Raw genomic sequence first — 16,719 nt, 5'->3', positions numbered from 1 at the left:
CTCTAGTGGCAAAGTTCTTAATAGACCCATGGAAAAGGAAAGATAATTTGGACCATTTTCTAAATCTAAGAAGAGATTTCTTTCTTAAACTTACAAAGTGCTAAATTTTTGTTATTTGTGATTACAAGTCGGCTATTTTTTACCATAAATTCCTACATTATTATACTAATAACTTGCAATCAGCCTCTGAATTCATTTAAAATATATGAGAATTGTAATATTTAAATATGCTAACCTAAAATTATAATGGTAAGTGGTTTACCGTTAAAAACGATGCAAAAGTAAAGAAATCTCTTCCTCTAAAACCAAAACATAGTAAGTGCGCCTACTGATATTTCAGGGATCCCCTTAATTTACACAGACACTCGCAGAAACACATGTATAACACACACACAGACAAGTTAAATTTCATGAGTTGATATGCCAGTTTTTGAAATATAGAATACATTTTTGCCACACAAAGCAAACAGAGGTATGAATAACGTTTTGGGTTATGATAGTCCCAATATTGCTGTGATTATAAAGGAATTCAAACCTAACCACCATCCATAACTACTGCTTCAAAATGGAGTGCAGGGAGCACACTGTTCCTGAGGCGGCTGTGGGGTGGAAGGGGAGCCTTCCTATCACCACGCGGGCCGGGCTGGTCACTGCGGGGTGCAGGACTGCTGAGGAGAGGGTCTCAAGAACCTCCCTCCCGGGACAAGCTGGTAGATTCCCTACACATGGCAGATATGGCTCTCAGGACACCCGACTGTAATTGAAAAGGTCTTCAATGTTTTCCAAAACACAGAATAATGTTCATGCAGGTAGTGGCTGAATTTCTTGATATGGGTTCTTTTTTGCTGTTGTTGTAGCTGTAATGATAATTTTTTTCCTATTTTAAACATTCATTTAATTTTTCATTTACAGTTGCCATTGGGCGACTGTTCTTAAGTAAGTTGTTCACAACAGACTCAAGTCAGGGTCTACTTTTAATCATTTGACCATCCATTCATTCACTTATCCCTTTACTCATTCAATAAACATTTATTGGGCCCCTACCATGAACCAGGCCCTGTGCTTACTGTAAGTATGAAGCCTACCAAGATATTCTTGTCCTCAAAGTCATAATTTCATGTTTAAGGTAAGAAAGAATTAAACAGAATGACATGAGCATAGTAGAGAGATATCTGGTTTAGTCTGAAAATAACTTTGTGGATGTAAAATTTAAGTCTTGAGAGATGAGTAGAAGTTAGGGTGGAAGAGATGATCAGAGGTAGGGAATTTCACAGAATAGCAAGTGGGTGTCTTAGAGGCCTATCATGCATTTCCCCCCTTGGAAACCAAAAAGGAAAACACATTATTTTATTTTCTATTCAGAAAGAAATGTGTGTTCAGAGCTATTTACTGAAAATTAAAATAATGCAGAAGTGTAAAGAGAATTTTTTTTTAATCACTGATAAAATACCACCATCCTATCTCCCTCCCTCTAATGACGAGGCACCCAGATTTTTTTCTATGCATTCACAAATAAGTATTTTCCCCCTCACAAAAGCAGAATCCTATTGCAAATACAGTTTTATAGCTTGGAAATAATACCTTAAAAATACATCTTCGGTATCTTACTATAGAAAAGTATACAGGTTCTGATAAGCTATATGTGCATATATCTCAATGAAAAGAAAAAAACAGTGTTTGCCATGTAAATACAATATCTCACATTATATACTTTTTAATTATTATTTCCCAATTAAAAAAATAATAATTATGATCAAGGAACTGGAAGGGAGACATTATCCAATATTTTTATCAGATCAAGACCAAACACTTTTAGATACTCTTTTCATATGATTTTGATACATTTTTAATTCATTCTTTGTTTTTATGAATTGCCAATCACAAACCCTGCCAAATTTAAAGTTCATGAGTTGTATGTTTGTTTGTTTACTGCATATTTAAATAATGTTAAGTCCAGGGCCCATTTACTCACTTTTACCCCCTTTCCCTCATCCCCATTTAGAAATCAGTATGTCACTTCTACTTACATCTTATCATCTATAGCAAATTACACAGTCACACTTAACTTCAAGAGGGCGAGGAATGCAATGGTCTCATATGTCCCAGAAAGGGAAGAGAACTGGAAGTATTGTTGACCACTAGTAAAGCTAACATGCTGCCTAAGAGGTAAACTATTTTTTTTAAAGCTATAGAATTGCTTCAAAGCTGTGAAAAAGAAGGATCTCTTACCCTTTGAGACAGCATGGAGGGACCTGGGAAGTATTATGCTCAGTGAAATAAGCCAGTCAAAGAAAGACAAATACCATATGATCTCACTTATATATGGAATCTAATGAACAAAACAGGCCCAGAGACATAGATGCATAGAACAGACTAATGAATCTCAGAGGGAAGGAGGAAGAAGGAGCTGGAGAGATTAACCAAAGAACTTATATGCATACTAGAGGCCCAATGCATGAAAATTCGTGTAAGAGTAGGCCTTCCTTCCCCCAGCTGCCAGCACCAGCTTCCCTCCAGCACCCGGGACCCAGGCTGGCTCCCTCCAGCCCTGGCTTCATCAGGAAGGATGTCCAGAAGATGTCCGGTCTAATTAACTTATTACCCAATTATAATTATAGACTAGAAGCCTGGTGCACAAAATTCATGCACGGGGGGGGGGGGGGGGGGGGCGGGCGTCCCCTCAGCTCAGCCTACACCCTCTCCAATCTGGGAACCCTCGGAGGATGTCTGACTGCAGGTTTAGGCCCTATCCCCCTAACTGCTTTCCCCTGCCATCCTGATCCCCCTAACTGCTCTCCCCTATCGGCCTGGTTGCCCCTAACTGCTCTCCCCAGCCTGATTCCCCGAACTGCTCTCCCCTGCCAACCTGATCCCCTTAACTGCTCTCCCCTGCTGGCCTGATCCCCCTATCTGCTCTTCCATGATCCCCCTAACTGCTCCTCCTGCCAACCTGATCCCCTTAACTGCTCTCCCCTGCTGGCCTGATCACCCTATCTGCTCTTCCATGATCCCCCTAACTGCTCCCCCTGCCAACCTGATCCCCTTAACTGCTCTCCCCTGCTGGCCTGATCACCCTATCTGCTCTTTCCTGATCCCCCTAACTGCTCCCCCCTGCCAACCTGATCTCCCTAACTGCTCTCCCCTGCTGGCCTGATCACCTCTGCCTCGACCCTGCCACCATGGCTTTGTCTGGAAGGACGTCCAGAAGGTCGTCCAGAAGATGTCTGGTCTAATTAACACATTACCCTTTTATTAGTATAGATAATATTTAAAATGGAATTTTCAATTAATTATGTTCTTAATTCCTATTCTGATTTGAAACTTGTATTCAATCTAATTCTTAACCCTTACCTGTGTTTAAATAAACCAATACACTTCATGACTTAAGCACTTATAGGAAAATCTGCTCTTTCTGGTCCTCCCTAAAATGCAAACTGCTGATGGCCAAACAAAGGAGCTACTCATTCTGAGAAAGTATTACTAAATTATAAACCATTTATTCTAACTTAATAAGTAGCTTAAGAAAGAAAAGCAGAAACTTAAAGGAATATGATTACTAAATTACTCAATATATTATTATATCTAAAGATGTCAAGTTTTAAGAGTACAATAGTTTAAAAAAAACTAATTTTGACTTTATAATATTCGTTCTTACAAAACCAGAAGCTAAGGAAGTAATAATAAAAAAAAAAAAAAACTAATTTTGACTTTATAATATTCGTTCTTACAAAACCAGAAGCTAAGGAAGCAATAATAATGTAAGCTAGGAGAAACCAAGATGGCGGCATAGGTTAAACACCTAACCTGCAGCCGGGCACAACAATTTCAAAAATACAACTAGAGGTCAGAATGGACATCGTCCAGAACCACAGGAGAGCTGGCGGACTGAAATGCCCACAGCTGGGGGGAAGGAGAAGGCCACGGGGACAGTCGGGGAAGCTGTAAAAGCCTGAGGTATGGAGAAACGGGCGGAGACACGAGCACACGCGCCTGCGGGGAGGATGGAACCGGAGAGGAGGGGGCGGCTGATGACCTGGCCGGAGTTCACTGGCAGGAAGGAGATAAAGGCTCCGGAGTGCGCTGAGCACCGGCTCCGATTGCACTGAACCCCATTCCGGGCGAAACCCTGGGAAACTCACTCACTTTCGCAACTCCGCCGCCCCCGCAGGCTGCCCGGCCCGGGACGCTGGGGATGCCGCCGCAGCGGCGGCGCCCGGAGCCCAGCGGCCTCCCAGCACCCGTCCCCGCCGCGCAGCCCCCGCGCGCCTGGTGCCGCGGGCCGCGCACCCCGCACACCGGACGGAGGCCCGGGCGCCCTCTCCGTGCACCTCCCGGTGGCGCTAGACTTCAGTAGAGTTGACTGAATTCAAGGGATTAAGAAGTATAAATTGGGGGGACGCCGCGGCGGCGACGTCCGGAACACGGCGATGGCGGTGCCTGGAGCTCGGCGGCCGCCCAGCGCCCGTCCCAGCCGCGCGGCCCTCGCGCGCCTGGTTTCGCGGGACGCGCGCACCGCGCACCGGACGGAGGCCCGGGCGCCCTTTCCGTGCACCTCCCGGCGGCGCTAGACTTCAGTAAAGTTGACTGAAATGAAGGGATTAAGAAGTACAAATTGAGAAGTTTGAAAAAGATGGCGGCGGAGGTTAAAGGCTGTTCTGTTGCCTCGCACCCAGCGAAATCGGAGGGGATGAGGTGTGGAGGTGCGTGGGTCTGGCTGGTGGCGGGGGAAAGGGGCTTTTGTTCCAAACCTAAGGGAGATTAGCTCTCCATCACCCTGAAACCCATCTTCTGGCGAACCCCGGGAGACCCAGATGCCTGCGGGGAGAGGCGGGACTCTTGCAGAGGTGCGCCCAGCAATCAGTGTTTGCTGCGCTGGAGTGCGGAACGAGGGGACTTAGATACATGGAAGGCAGAAGGACCAGACTCACAGCCATCGAGGCTCGCCACACCATGGCCTGTTGGCGCCCTGAGACCCCGCCCCGCCCTGGGACCCGCCCCGCACGTCTTGAAGACCTGCCCCGCAAGTCTTGCAGGCACACCTGCGCCCCAAGCAACGGCTTATGCAAGTGGGTGGACTGCCCTCTGGCAGCGGACCAGATGATCTGCTGTTCTAGTCGGACTGCTCCAGGGCCACTCAGACAGGAGGAAGAAACTACAGTTTTTGCTGTAATCCTTGCTGAGTGCCTAAGGCAGTAGCTGATCTACACCCCATTGGAGACCCAGAAACGAGGGCATCTAGTGGTCTGTGGGAGATGACACCAGATTTCAACCACGTGCATAAGGGACACATTCAACGGGAATATTCAGTGAGCGCCAAAGCTTTGCTGCACCAAGACCCGGCCCATAAACGTGTCTCCTGCACAGCAACTCTTCCTTTATAGACAAAGAGAGCCCCCCTAGTGACACCAACAACAATCAAGACTTAACTATACAAAGGAGGACCAAGATGGAGGCATAGGGCGGAAGCCTGATTGTTGCCTACCACAACAACTTTGAGACTACGACAAGAGAGCAGAGCAGACACCATCCAAGACCACCATAGGGCTGGCTGAGTAGATGCTCTACAACTAGAATAAAAGAGGGGGATGTGGGATGATGCTGATGCCGGTGACCCAAAGACCACACTTTAAGAACTACAGCTCAGGCGACACAAAAGAACTATGGCTCAGGCGATACAACAGCGGCCTGGAACGTGCTCGGCGCAGTTCCCCCGGCGGTCTCCGGCTGAGGGGACGGCTCCACTGGCAGCCAAGCACGGACAGACGAGCCCCTATGAGACATGGGGTGGGAGACTCCGCGCTTGCTGACCTCTGAGTCCGTCAAGAATCTCAACGCCCCGGAAGCGGCCAAGTGCGCATGCTCGGCGACCGGCCACCGATGCAGACCCAAGGGCCGACACAGCGACGCCAGACTGGCCCACCACCATGCACCGGGTGCACCGGAGCTTCGCCGAGCCGCCGCCCGACGAGTTCTGCAGCAGCCATACTGGAGCTCCGGAAGGATGGCCAGGGGAATTGCTGAGGGGGGATTGACTGGCAGGAATTGGGATCGGGAAGACGGGGCCCCGCTGAGACCCGGGTGCGGGCGGGGTTGCGCGCCTCTGGGCTCGGGTGTGGTCACACGCCTCTGGGTATAAGTGAGGCCTCACGTCCCTGGGTCTAGGTGAGGCCACATGCCCCTGGGTCCAGGTGAGGCCGGACTCCGGGTCCGGGTGAGGCCAAGTGCCCCTGGACCCGGATGACGCTGGATTCCGTGCCCGGGCGAGGCCAAGCGCCCCTGGGTCTGGGAGAGCCCACACACCCCTGGGTCCAGGCGAGACCATGTGTCCCTGGATCCGGGTGAGGCCGCGTGCACCTAGGCCCGGGTGAGCCCAAGTGGCCCTGGGTCTGGGAGAGGCCAAGAGTCCCTGGGTCCGGGTGAGACCATGTGTCCCTGGATCCGGGTGAGGCCTCGGGCACCTAGGCCCGGGTGAGGCCACGTGCCCCTGGGTCTGGGAGAGGCCAAGCGTCCCTGGGTCCGGGCGAGACCATGCGTCCCTGGATCCGGATGAGGCCTCGTGCACCTAGGCCCGGGTGAGCCCAAGTGGCCCTGGGTCTGGGAGAGGCCAAGCGTCCCTGGGTCCGGGTGAGACCATGTGTCCCTGGATCCGGGTGAGGCCTTGTGCACCTAGGCCCGGGTGAGCCCAAGTGGCCCTGGGTCTGGGAGAGGCCAAGCGTCCCTGGGTCCGGGTGATACCATGTGTCCCTGGATCCGGATGAGGCCTCGTGCATCTAGGTCCGGGTGAGCCCAAGTGGCCCTGGGTCTGGGAGAGGCCAAGCGTCCCTGGGTCCGGGTGAGACCATGCGTCCCTGGATCCGGATGAGGCCTCGTGCACCTAGGCCCGGGTGAGCCCAAGTGGCCCTGGGTCTGGGAGAGGCCAAGCGTCCCTGGGTCCGGGTGAGACCATGTGTCCCAGGATCTGGGTGAGGCCTCGTGCACCTAGGCCCGGGTGAGCCCAAGTGGCCCTGGGTCTGGGAGAGGCCAAGCGTCCCTGGGTCCGGGTGAGACCATGTGTCCCTGGATCCGGGTGAGGCCTCGTGCACCTAGGCCCGGGTGAGCCCAAGTGGCCCTGGGTCTGGGAGAGGCCAAGCATCCCTGGGTCAGGGTGAGACCATGTGTCCCTGGATCCGGGTGAGGCCTCGTGCACCTAGGCCCGGGTGAGCCCAAGTGGCCCTGGGTCGGGGAGAGGCCAAGCGTCCCTGGGTCCGGGTGAGACCATGTGTCCCTGGATCCGGGTGAGGCCTCGTGCACCTAGGCCCGGGTGAGCCCAAGTGGCCCTGGGTCTGGGAGAGGCCAAGCGTCCCTGGGTCCGGGTGAGACCATGTGTCCCTGGATCCGGGTGAGGCCTCGTGCACCTAGGCCCGGGTGAGCCCAAGTGGCCCTGGGTCTGGGAGAGACCAAGCGTCCCTGGGTCCGGGTGAGACCATGTGTCCCTGGATCCGGGTGAGGCCTCGTGCACCTAGGCCCGGGTGAGCCCAAGTGGCCCTGGGTCGGGGAGAGGCCAAGCATCCCTGGGTCCGGGTGAGACCATGTGTCCCTGGATCCGGGTGAGGCCTCGTGCACCTAGGCCCGGGTGAGCCCAAGTGGCCCTGGGTCTGGGAGAGGCCAAGCGTCCTTGGGTCCGGGTGAGACCATGCGTCCCTGGATCCGGATGAGGCCTCGTGCACCTAGGCCCGGGTGAGCCCAAGTGGCCCTGGGTCTGGGAGAGGCCAAGCGTCCCTGGGTCCAGGTGAGACCATGTGTCCCTGGATCCGAATGAGGCCTCGTGCACCTAGGCCCGGGTGAGCCCAAGTGGCCCTGGGTCTGGGAGAGGCCAAGCGTCCCTGGGTCCGGGTGAGACCATGTGTCCCTGGATCCGGACGAGGCCTCGTGCACCAAGGCCCGGGTGAGCCCAAGTGGCCCTGGGTCTGGGAGAGGCCAAGCGTCCCTGGGTCCGGGTGAGACCATGTGTCCCAGGATCAGGGTGAAGCCTCGTGCACCTAGGCCCGGGTGAGCCCAAGTGGCCCTGGGTCGGGGAGAGGCCAAGCGTCCCTGGGTCCGGGTGAGACCATGTGTCCCTGGATCCGGGTGAGGCCTCGTGCACCTAGGCCCGGGTGAGCCCAAGTGGCCCTGGGTCTGGGAGAGGCCAAGCATCCCTGGGTCCGGGTGAGACCATGTGTCCCAGGATCCGGGTGAGGCCTCGTGCACCTAGGCCCGGGTGAGCCCAAGTGGCCCTGGGTCTGGGAGAGGCCAAGCATCCCTGGGTCCGGGTGAGACCATGTGTCCCTGGATCCGGGTGAGGCCTCGTGCACCTAGGCCCGGGTGAGCCCAAGTGGCCCTGGGTCGGGGAGAGGCCAAGCGTCCCTGGGTCCGGGTGAGACCATGTGTCCCTGGATCCGGGTGAGGCCTCGTGCACCTAGGCCCGGGTGAGCCCAAGTGGCCCTGGGTCTGGGAGAGGCCAAGCGTCCCTGGGTCCGGGTGAGACCATGTGTCCCTGGATCCGGGTGAGGCCTCGTGCACCTAGTCCCGGGTGAGCCCAAGTGGCCCTGGGTCTGGGAGAGGCCAAGCATCCCTGTGTCCGGGTGAGACCATGTGTCCCAGGACCCGGGTGAGGCCTCGTGCACCTAGGCCCGGGTGAGCCCAAATGGCCCTGGGTCTGGGAGAGGCCAAGCGTCCCTGGGTCCGGGTGAGACCATGCGTCCCTGGATCCGGATGAGGCCTCGTGCACCTAGGCCCGGGTGAGCCCAAGTGGCCCTGGGTCTGGGAGTGGCCAAACGTTCCTGGGTCTGGGTGAGACCATGTGTCCCTGGATCCAGGTGAGGCCTTGTGCAACTAAGCCCGGGTGAGGCCACGTGCCCCTGGGTCTGGGAGAGGCCAAGCGTCCCTGGGTACGGGTGAAGCCAGATCCTGGGTCCGGGTGAGGCCGTGCGCCCCTGGATCCATCCGGGTGAGGCTGGGTCCCAGGCCCGGGTGAGACCACGCGCCCCTTAGTCCAGGTGACGCCGTGCCCCTGGGTTCGGCCGAGACCAAACCAGAGGGAGTCGGACCTCCATTACCACCATTTGTCCACCATCCAGAGCTGAGGGGTCAGTGCTGACATGTACACATAAGGAACTACTGGACATCGAAATTGGGTCTCAAAAGAACTGTTGGTCCAGGGGGAAGCTCGCTACAGATTGATTCATTTGCCTGTCAGCATAAATATTATTGCTCGTCTCACATTCAGTTCTTATTAGTATATATCTAGTGACATTTGATCTCATTCATCTAGAGGAAATGATGAACAACATAGACTGAGGAACAAGAACAGAACCAGAATCAAGGAGGCATCGATCGGACTATCGGGCCTCAGAGGGAGGATAGGGGAGGGTAGGGGGAGGGTGGGGGGAGGAGGAGAGTTCAACCAAAGGAACTGTATGCATGCATATAAGCCTATCCAACGGTTAAGTTCAACAGGGGATTGGGGCATGCGTGGGGAGAGGGGTGGGATGGGAATGGGGGGATGAGGACAAATATGTGACACCTTAATCAATAAAGAAATTAAAAAAAATAATAATAATGTAAGCTAACCCTTCAGTTTGTGAAAGTATTTACTACAAAATTCCATTTAATGGCAAGTTCCCTTAAGTGAGTTTGAAATAGAACAAATACACAAAAAGTGAATTTGAAGTATAATAAACACAAAAATTAAATGGCTTCAAAGCTGTTCAGGAGTATCCCTAAAATAAAAGCGAGCAACTCCTATCTGGAACTTTAGGATGTTGAAGCAACAGGCTCAACTATGAACAGTGACCAGTAATAGAAAGCAGGGGGGAAAAAATACACACTCAAAATTAGGCCATTGGCAGAAGATGGATTTTGGACAATTTCTAGTTGTTTAGGGGAAAAAAATCTTGAGAATGCTTCAGGGGAATCTAATAAACATTTACTACATAAAGAAAAAGAATTATACATTTAAATGTGTCTTACTGTGTGTATTTCAACAGTATCATCATCTTGTTCTTCAGATTTTATTTCTTCCTCCTGGTCTATATTAGACTCATTTTCTGGTTGTTTATACTCTTCTTGGAGCTCTTTGCTGATTGCTGTTTGTGCAGCACTAACTTCTTCTTGGACAGAGGGAGATTCCGTGGGAGTGAGCTCTTTTAATACTGTCGGAACAGGGCGCAGTGGCGTGACATGATCATAGTGAGTATGTAGGAGTCGTAAAGCAATGTCACTTGATGCTAATATCCTTGGAATTTCAAATCCAATTTTCATTTCATTGCATCTGATACTTCTGTGCCTATTAATAATTAATTGTAACAAAAAAGATGAGGCCCAGGGAAACGCTGGAACTATTGCAAATTTATACCTAAGCAGTATCTCTCCACTTTAATTTTGCCAGTTTTAAATCCCAACCCTGACTTGCTTTCTTTGCAGGGTTTGGACCCAGTTGCTAATGTTATACCCCTCAAAGCACAATCTTGGGATCCATAACCCAACTGTTTTCTCCATCATGGGCAGCTCCTTCTCTGTTTCCTCTGTATGGCCATCTTCCCAACCATCCTTTAAATGTTTATATTACTCAGCTCTCTATCCCAGGCCCTTTGCGTCTCCCTCTACATAATATCCTTAGATATTACCTTTATGGCTTCAATGATCATTTAAATTATTAGTTTTTAACATGAGTTCTATGTTTCCTAGGGTTGGGTAGGGAGAAGAAATATCCTGAATGAACTTTCAGGGGTCCCAAAATGCCCTTATACTGTATATAGGGTGCCCCAAAAACATGTATGTACACACTCTGAATAATTATAAAGGCAATGTTTATTAAAATACATTTCATTTTTAAAACTGAACTATCAGCTGCATTTTGGGGGAAACCTTATATATGTGAGCATATAGAATGATTTAAAGTTCATAAGAGTCTATGACTCCCAAAAAGTTAAGAACTATTGATTTATATGCTAATGACTCCCCAAAATCAATCTCAGATTTCTCTGAAGTCTTTCAGACAGTTGCACTTGATATTTCATAGGTACTTCAAACTCAACAAGTCCCTCCCTACAACTCCCCTCATCACCACCATCAAAATAAAACAATGTTTTCTGCCTCCACTACTTGTTATCTTAGTAAAAGGAGCCCTAATTCTCTTCTTAGACGTGGGTAGTTAATAAAGGGCTATTCATTTTCCTTTTACTCTTTTAAAATTATAAAGATTAATTCTCTTCACTCTTCAGTATATAACATATTTCCTAATAAAAAAAGTTATATTGCTCCTTGTCTCTAATTTAGATGTAAACCACAGAGAATTTTGTAGCAAATGCAATGTGGAAAATATTTTCTTGCTTCCTTTTACTAAATATCAAAAATAAAATCCAGTTTCTTCCATTGTAATATGACTAGTCTTTTCAGAGCTGAGACCAGAACATCCTAATTTTTACTCCAGTGATTTTTTCTTAAAACATACTGCCATACTAATTCAATTAATTTGAAATATTTGAGATCAAGCAGCAACCGAGTGATCATGAATTTAGCATTACTGCTATCATTCCTTAGAAAGCTGTTACTTTGTTAAAAATAATTGGGAAAACATCACTTAAATACCTAAAAATAAAATATATGAAAGTGTTATCTTGTGGAATTATTTTTAACAGTTCACAAAAAATAGTGGGTTTTTAAAAAAGTTTGAGATTGCCATGTAGAAAGTATCTACCATGTCTACTTCAGGAGGTGAAGAGAAGGGGAAGACCTGATATTTATTCAGCTTATATTTGTACTAAACACCATGCTATGACCTTTATATGCATTAACTAGAGGCCCAGTGCACAAAATTCATGCATGGATGGGGGGAGTGTGTCCCTCAGCCCAGCCTGCACCCTCTCCAATCTGGGACCCCTTGAGGGATGTCCAACTACCCACGGGGACCCGACCTAAATGGGCAGTCAGACATCCCTCTCACAATCCAGGACTGCTGGCTCCCAATCGCTCGCCTGCCTGTCTGCCAGCCTGATCACTCCCCTGCCAGCCTGATAGAAGCCTAACTGCTCTCCTGCTGGACCGATTGCCCCTAACTGCCCTCCCCTGCCAGCCTGTTCACCCCTAACTGCCCTCCCCTGCTGGCCTGGTTGCCCCAACTGTCCTCCCCTGCCAGCCTGGTCACCCCTAACTGTCCTCCCCTGCAGTTCTTTTCACCCCCAACTGCCCTCCCCTGGTGGCCCAGTCACCCCTCACTGCCTTCCCTTGCCAGCCTGGCCACCCCTAACTGTCCTCCCCTGCCAGCCTGATTGCCCCTAACTGTCCTCCCCTGCAGGCCTGGTCGTCCCCAACTGCCCTCCCCTTCAGGCCTGGACCCCCCCAACTGCCCTCCCCTGCAGGCCATCTTGTGGCAGCCATGTTTGACCACATGGGGGCAGCCATCTTGTGTGTTGGAGTGACATTCAATTTGCATATTACCTCCTTATTATATAGGATATTTAATCCTCAACCCAATCATATCTACACTAATAAAAGAGAAAGATGCCAATTGTACCTTCACAACGCCCACCAGCCAATCAGGAGCGAGTATGCAAATTAGCCCAACAAAGATGGCGGGTTAATTTGCATACAGAGGTGCCGAGTGGTCAGGGGCGGGAAGCTTGCATCTGCCTCAGCCACTCCGGGCCTCTGGGCAGCATGGGAAGGTGGCAAGGTGGCTCTGGGCCAGAGCAAAGGCGGTGCCAGCAGCCAGGGGAAGGAAGGCCCATTCTTGCATGAATCTTCATGCATCATGCCTCTAGTTAAGTAATATGATCATCAGTGTACTATTGACATACTAAAGCTCAACAAAGCTATGTAATTTGCTCAAGGTAAAAGGCAGGTCTATGATTCAAAATCCCACATGGTTGATTTCTTAATATGGGTTTTTTCCAGGGATGCCATTCTGTGATTCAACAGGCATATGCTGGCCACCATGATGTGACTCTAATGTCTTTCAACTTCCAGCATCTCCTGTGGGAATACCTTGGATTCTTCTTGAGGTTTGCCCACACATACAGGGTAATATTTTCATCCCGAATGACTTTTTCCATATCTCCAGTGTCCAGATCTGCTAAAGTACTAGCTTGCTGTGAGAGAACAAGAAAACATTATAAAAGATCAGAGTCCTCATAAATGATACAACCTAGTAAGTTACTTCATCACTTAAGTGTTGAATTCCCTTCATTAGTTACAAGAGTTATTTGCGTAAAAATAAGGTTCAATCAAAATAGCAAACAATTCCTTTTAAAAATCTCAAAATGATACAAATATATTTACTTAATTAAATATGCTTTCTCTTTTTCACTCAGTTTCTCCTTAGGTGTCTAAGGATTAAAGTTGCCCTACATACCCAGGTAGCATGTGCAGATTACTATTATGTTACCCTTTTCAATGTAAACCTTATCATGACTTTTTATTCTAACTATACACATGCTACTTTATCTGCACCTTATTAAAACATAATTATGCTACTGCAAAAGTTTGCCTATTTCTGAATATATCAAGGTTAGACACAAAATATCCAGTTTATAAAATCCAAATGAGTTTTATATTTTACTAGTCCAATACTTGGTATCTAACATTAATCATACAACTTAAGAATGTCCTTCAATTTGTTTTAATAAAGACTAACATAGTTTGATGCCTACTGCTCTCTTAAATGGCTTAAATAAGTTAATATGTATTTGGTTGCTACAAAGTAAAAACTTAAAAGTATTGGGGATTAATTGCTTTTTTAAAAAAAGATTATCCCCTGCCCCTACTTCTTTTTCCTGTGAAATTAACTTTTTGAAGTGTCCAGGATAATTGCCTTGTCGAATTGTTCCACATAGTGGATTTATCTGATTGTTTCCACATGGTAGTGTTTAACTTGCTCCTCTACCTCATTTTGTGTGAACTGGAAGTTAGATCTAGATAGGTTTAATTAGATTCAGATGAAACCACTTTTAGCAAGAAGGCATCATAGGTTTTGTTGTGTTCTTCAGGAGGTATATTATGTCCCATTATTAATTATGTGGATTTCATCACTTGGTTAGGGTGGTAACTACCCACAACTCCATTTTTCCCAATCAGTAAGGAGTAATCTGTGGTCTAATAGTTTGGCACTATGAGAATACCAGGTAATGTGTTCCTTAACAACTCAACTTCTCACTAATTATTTAGGTAGCCATTAATAATCCTTATTAATTATTATACTAGGGATTGAAAACTGGTTACTTTTCTAATTGACCATTTCTCCTACATTTATCAGATAATATTCTTCTGTATATAACTGTTCTCCCCCACTCCCCACCCCACTTTCCTCCTTTATTTTGGAGCATCACTATAGACTCATGAATTTTCATTTATTCAATGTGTTATATAATCAATTTTAGTCATTATTCTTCCTGATATTCATATTTTCCAAAATTGGACTAGTGGGAGACCCTTTAAGCTAGTCATATCCCTCTGGATATGACTCCATTAGACTTTGAGCCTTTATTTGCTTTCTTACACAAGAAAACTCAACCTTATCTTTAAATAACAACCTTATCTTTCACTTTCCTTGCCACAGACCTAGAATTAGCCATTTACCCTAATTACACCTGATTCCTTTAGCCTATATAATAAAGTGGTAATATGCAAATTGACCCTCATGCCCTCACAAGATGGCCACCCCCATGTCATCACAAGATGGCTGCCACAAGATAGCCACCACAAGATGGCCACCCCCACATTGTCACAAGATGACTGACAGGGAATGGCAGTTGGGGGCAACCACACATGCAGGGGCGGGCAGTTGTGGGGGACCAGGCCTGCAGGGGAGGGTAGTTAGGAGTGATCAGGCTGGCAGGGTAGGGCAGTTGGGGGCGATCGGGCCAGGAGGGGAGCAGTTTGGTGTCAACCAGGCTGGCAGGGGAGTGGTTAGGGAGTGATCAGGCTGGCAGGCAGAAGTGGTTAGGGGCTATCAGGCAGGCAGGCAAGTGTGTGGTTAGGAGCCAGCAGTCCCAGATTGTGAGAGGGATGTCCCGTATTGGAGAGGGTGCAGGCTGGGCTGAGGGACACCCCCCCCCCAGTGCACGAATTTCGTGCACCGGGCCTCTAGTATAGAATAAAATAGAGTTCATACTGATATTTCTGTTTTATATATATTACAGTATTTTTTTTTTTGTCAATCCTCACCTGAGTATATTTTTTCCATTTATTTTTGAGAGAGAGAATGGAAGGGAGGGAGGAGGGGAGAAGAGAGAGGGAGGGAGAAGGAGGTGAAGGAAGAGGGAGAGAGAGAGAGTTTGAAACACTGATGTGAGAGAGACATCAATTGGTTACCTTCCACACGGGCCCCCAACCAGCTCCAGGATCTAACCTGCAACCCAGGTATGTGCTTGACTGGGAATCTAACCTGACACTTCTAACGACTGAGCCAAACCGGCCAGGGCAACATTGCATCATTTTTTCTAATATTTTCTTTTACATACTGTATCACTTTTCTCTTACAATAAACATCTTGACTAATAATTAATTTCCTTACTTGCTTTTTCTTACAATATAAATAAAATAGTTGCAAAGTTATAATATGAATATCATTGCTAACAATAAACTTAGTGAAGTTTAAGCCTTCTTTGGAGTTCTTTAAGCAATTAGAACATATGCTACCAAGACTATACCAAGGCCAGGACTGCTTTCTAGACCAAAAGAAGAAGCAGAATAGCCAAAAGCAATGTGACCTTAGATGGTTTTCTGATTTAAAAATATAAAACACAGCTATAGAATATATTCATGGAATATTAGGGAAAGTTTAAAACTGGATATTAGAAGATATTATAGAATTTTTATGAATTTTCTTAGGTATTATAATGGTTTTACAGTTATTTGGATATTATCGTTAGTGCTAAGATATGCAGAAAAACAGTGACTACAATAATTGTAATCCTGTACCATCTGATTTATCTAGAGAAAATACCTACTATATAATGTCTTGTGAATTTATTTTTATAGTGATCCTAGTAAACCTTATAAGTATAATAAAGAAAACTAGAATTTTAGCTATACTGATGTTTTATTTGTTTAAAAATAAAATATTTACAGTTGTTAAAAGTGGATAAATACATGTGCCTTAAATTATCCCACTGACTTTTCTGAACCTTTTAATTTTTGAATAAAAAAATACTGTTTTTTTTTATTATTATATAGCATATCCTTATTTTAACCCTTATCAAAGTTAACACTAACATCTGAGCAAATCCGCACTCACCCTGAGCAGCAGCTCCGTGGCTACATTGAACTTCAGGTGCAGCAGCTCCTGCAGCTCCACAATGGAGCCTTGGTACTGCACGATGCTCTTCTCTTGCAAGTCATTAGATGGCGTTTCCAATAAAATTAATTTCAACTTATCAATTAACTATAAAGCAAAAAAGTAAAAATACGAAGTAAAAATGTACTATAAAAGTAAATCAATTCTGACAAAAAAAAAAAAGTGAAAATATTTTTGAATCGAAGAACACATCTTATTGTCAGTAAAATAAATATAGGAAATAATTTTTATATTATTTAAGAGCACAGAAAAACAGAGCTATTTCCTTGCAGAACTTCATGGTAAGAATTCTCAACCAGGTCTAAGAGCTTTCACTACCTAAGACTGCGGCACAACAGGAACCGCACCAACAGGAGAACAATGGGAAGGAGAAGCGGAACTGAATGTTTACCAGGCGCCGGGAACTA

General features: G+C 47.4%; 1 protein-coding gene across 1 annotated transcript in view; it reads right to left on the bottom strand.

Moving 5' to 3' along the window:
* Positions 1-16,719, bottom strand: part of DNAI7 (dynein axonemal intermediate chain 7) — a 53,674-nt gene that overhangs the window by 20,096 nt on the left and 16,859 nt on the right. The window contains exons 7-9 of the mRNA XM_054719214.1: positions 16,253-16,399; positions 13,003-13,106; positions 9,988-10,303 (exon numbers count right to left, since the gene is read on the bottom strand). Of these exons, the coding sequence (XP_054575189.1) occupies positions 9,988-10,303; positions 13,003-13,106; positions 16,253-16,399 (567 nt within the window). The remainder of the gene's footprint in view (positions 1-9,987; positions 10,304-13,002; positions 13,107-16,252; positions 16,400-16,719) is intronic.

Source organism: Eptesicus fuscus, chromosome 7 (assembly GCF_027574615.1).
Source record: "Eptesicus fuscus isolate TK198812 chromosome 7, DD_ASM_mEF_20220401, whole genome shotgun sequence".
NCBI classification, from domain to species: Eukaryota; Metazoa; Chordata; class Mammalia; order Chiroptera; family Vespertilionidae; genus Eptesicus; species Eptesicus fuscus.
This window is presented reverse-complemented; position numbering and strand designations above follow the sequence as displayed.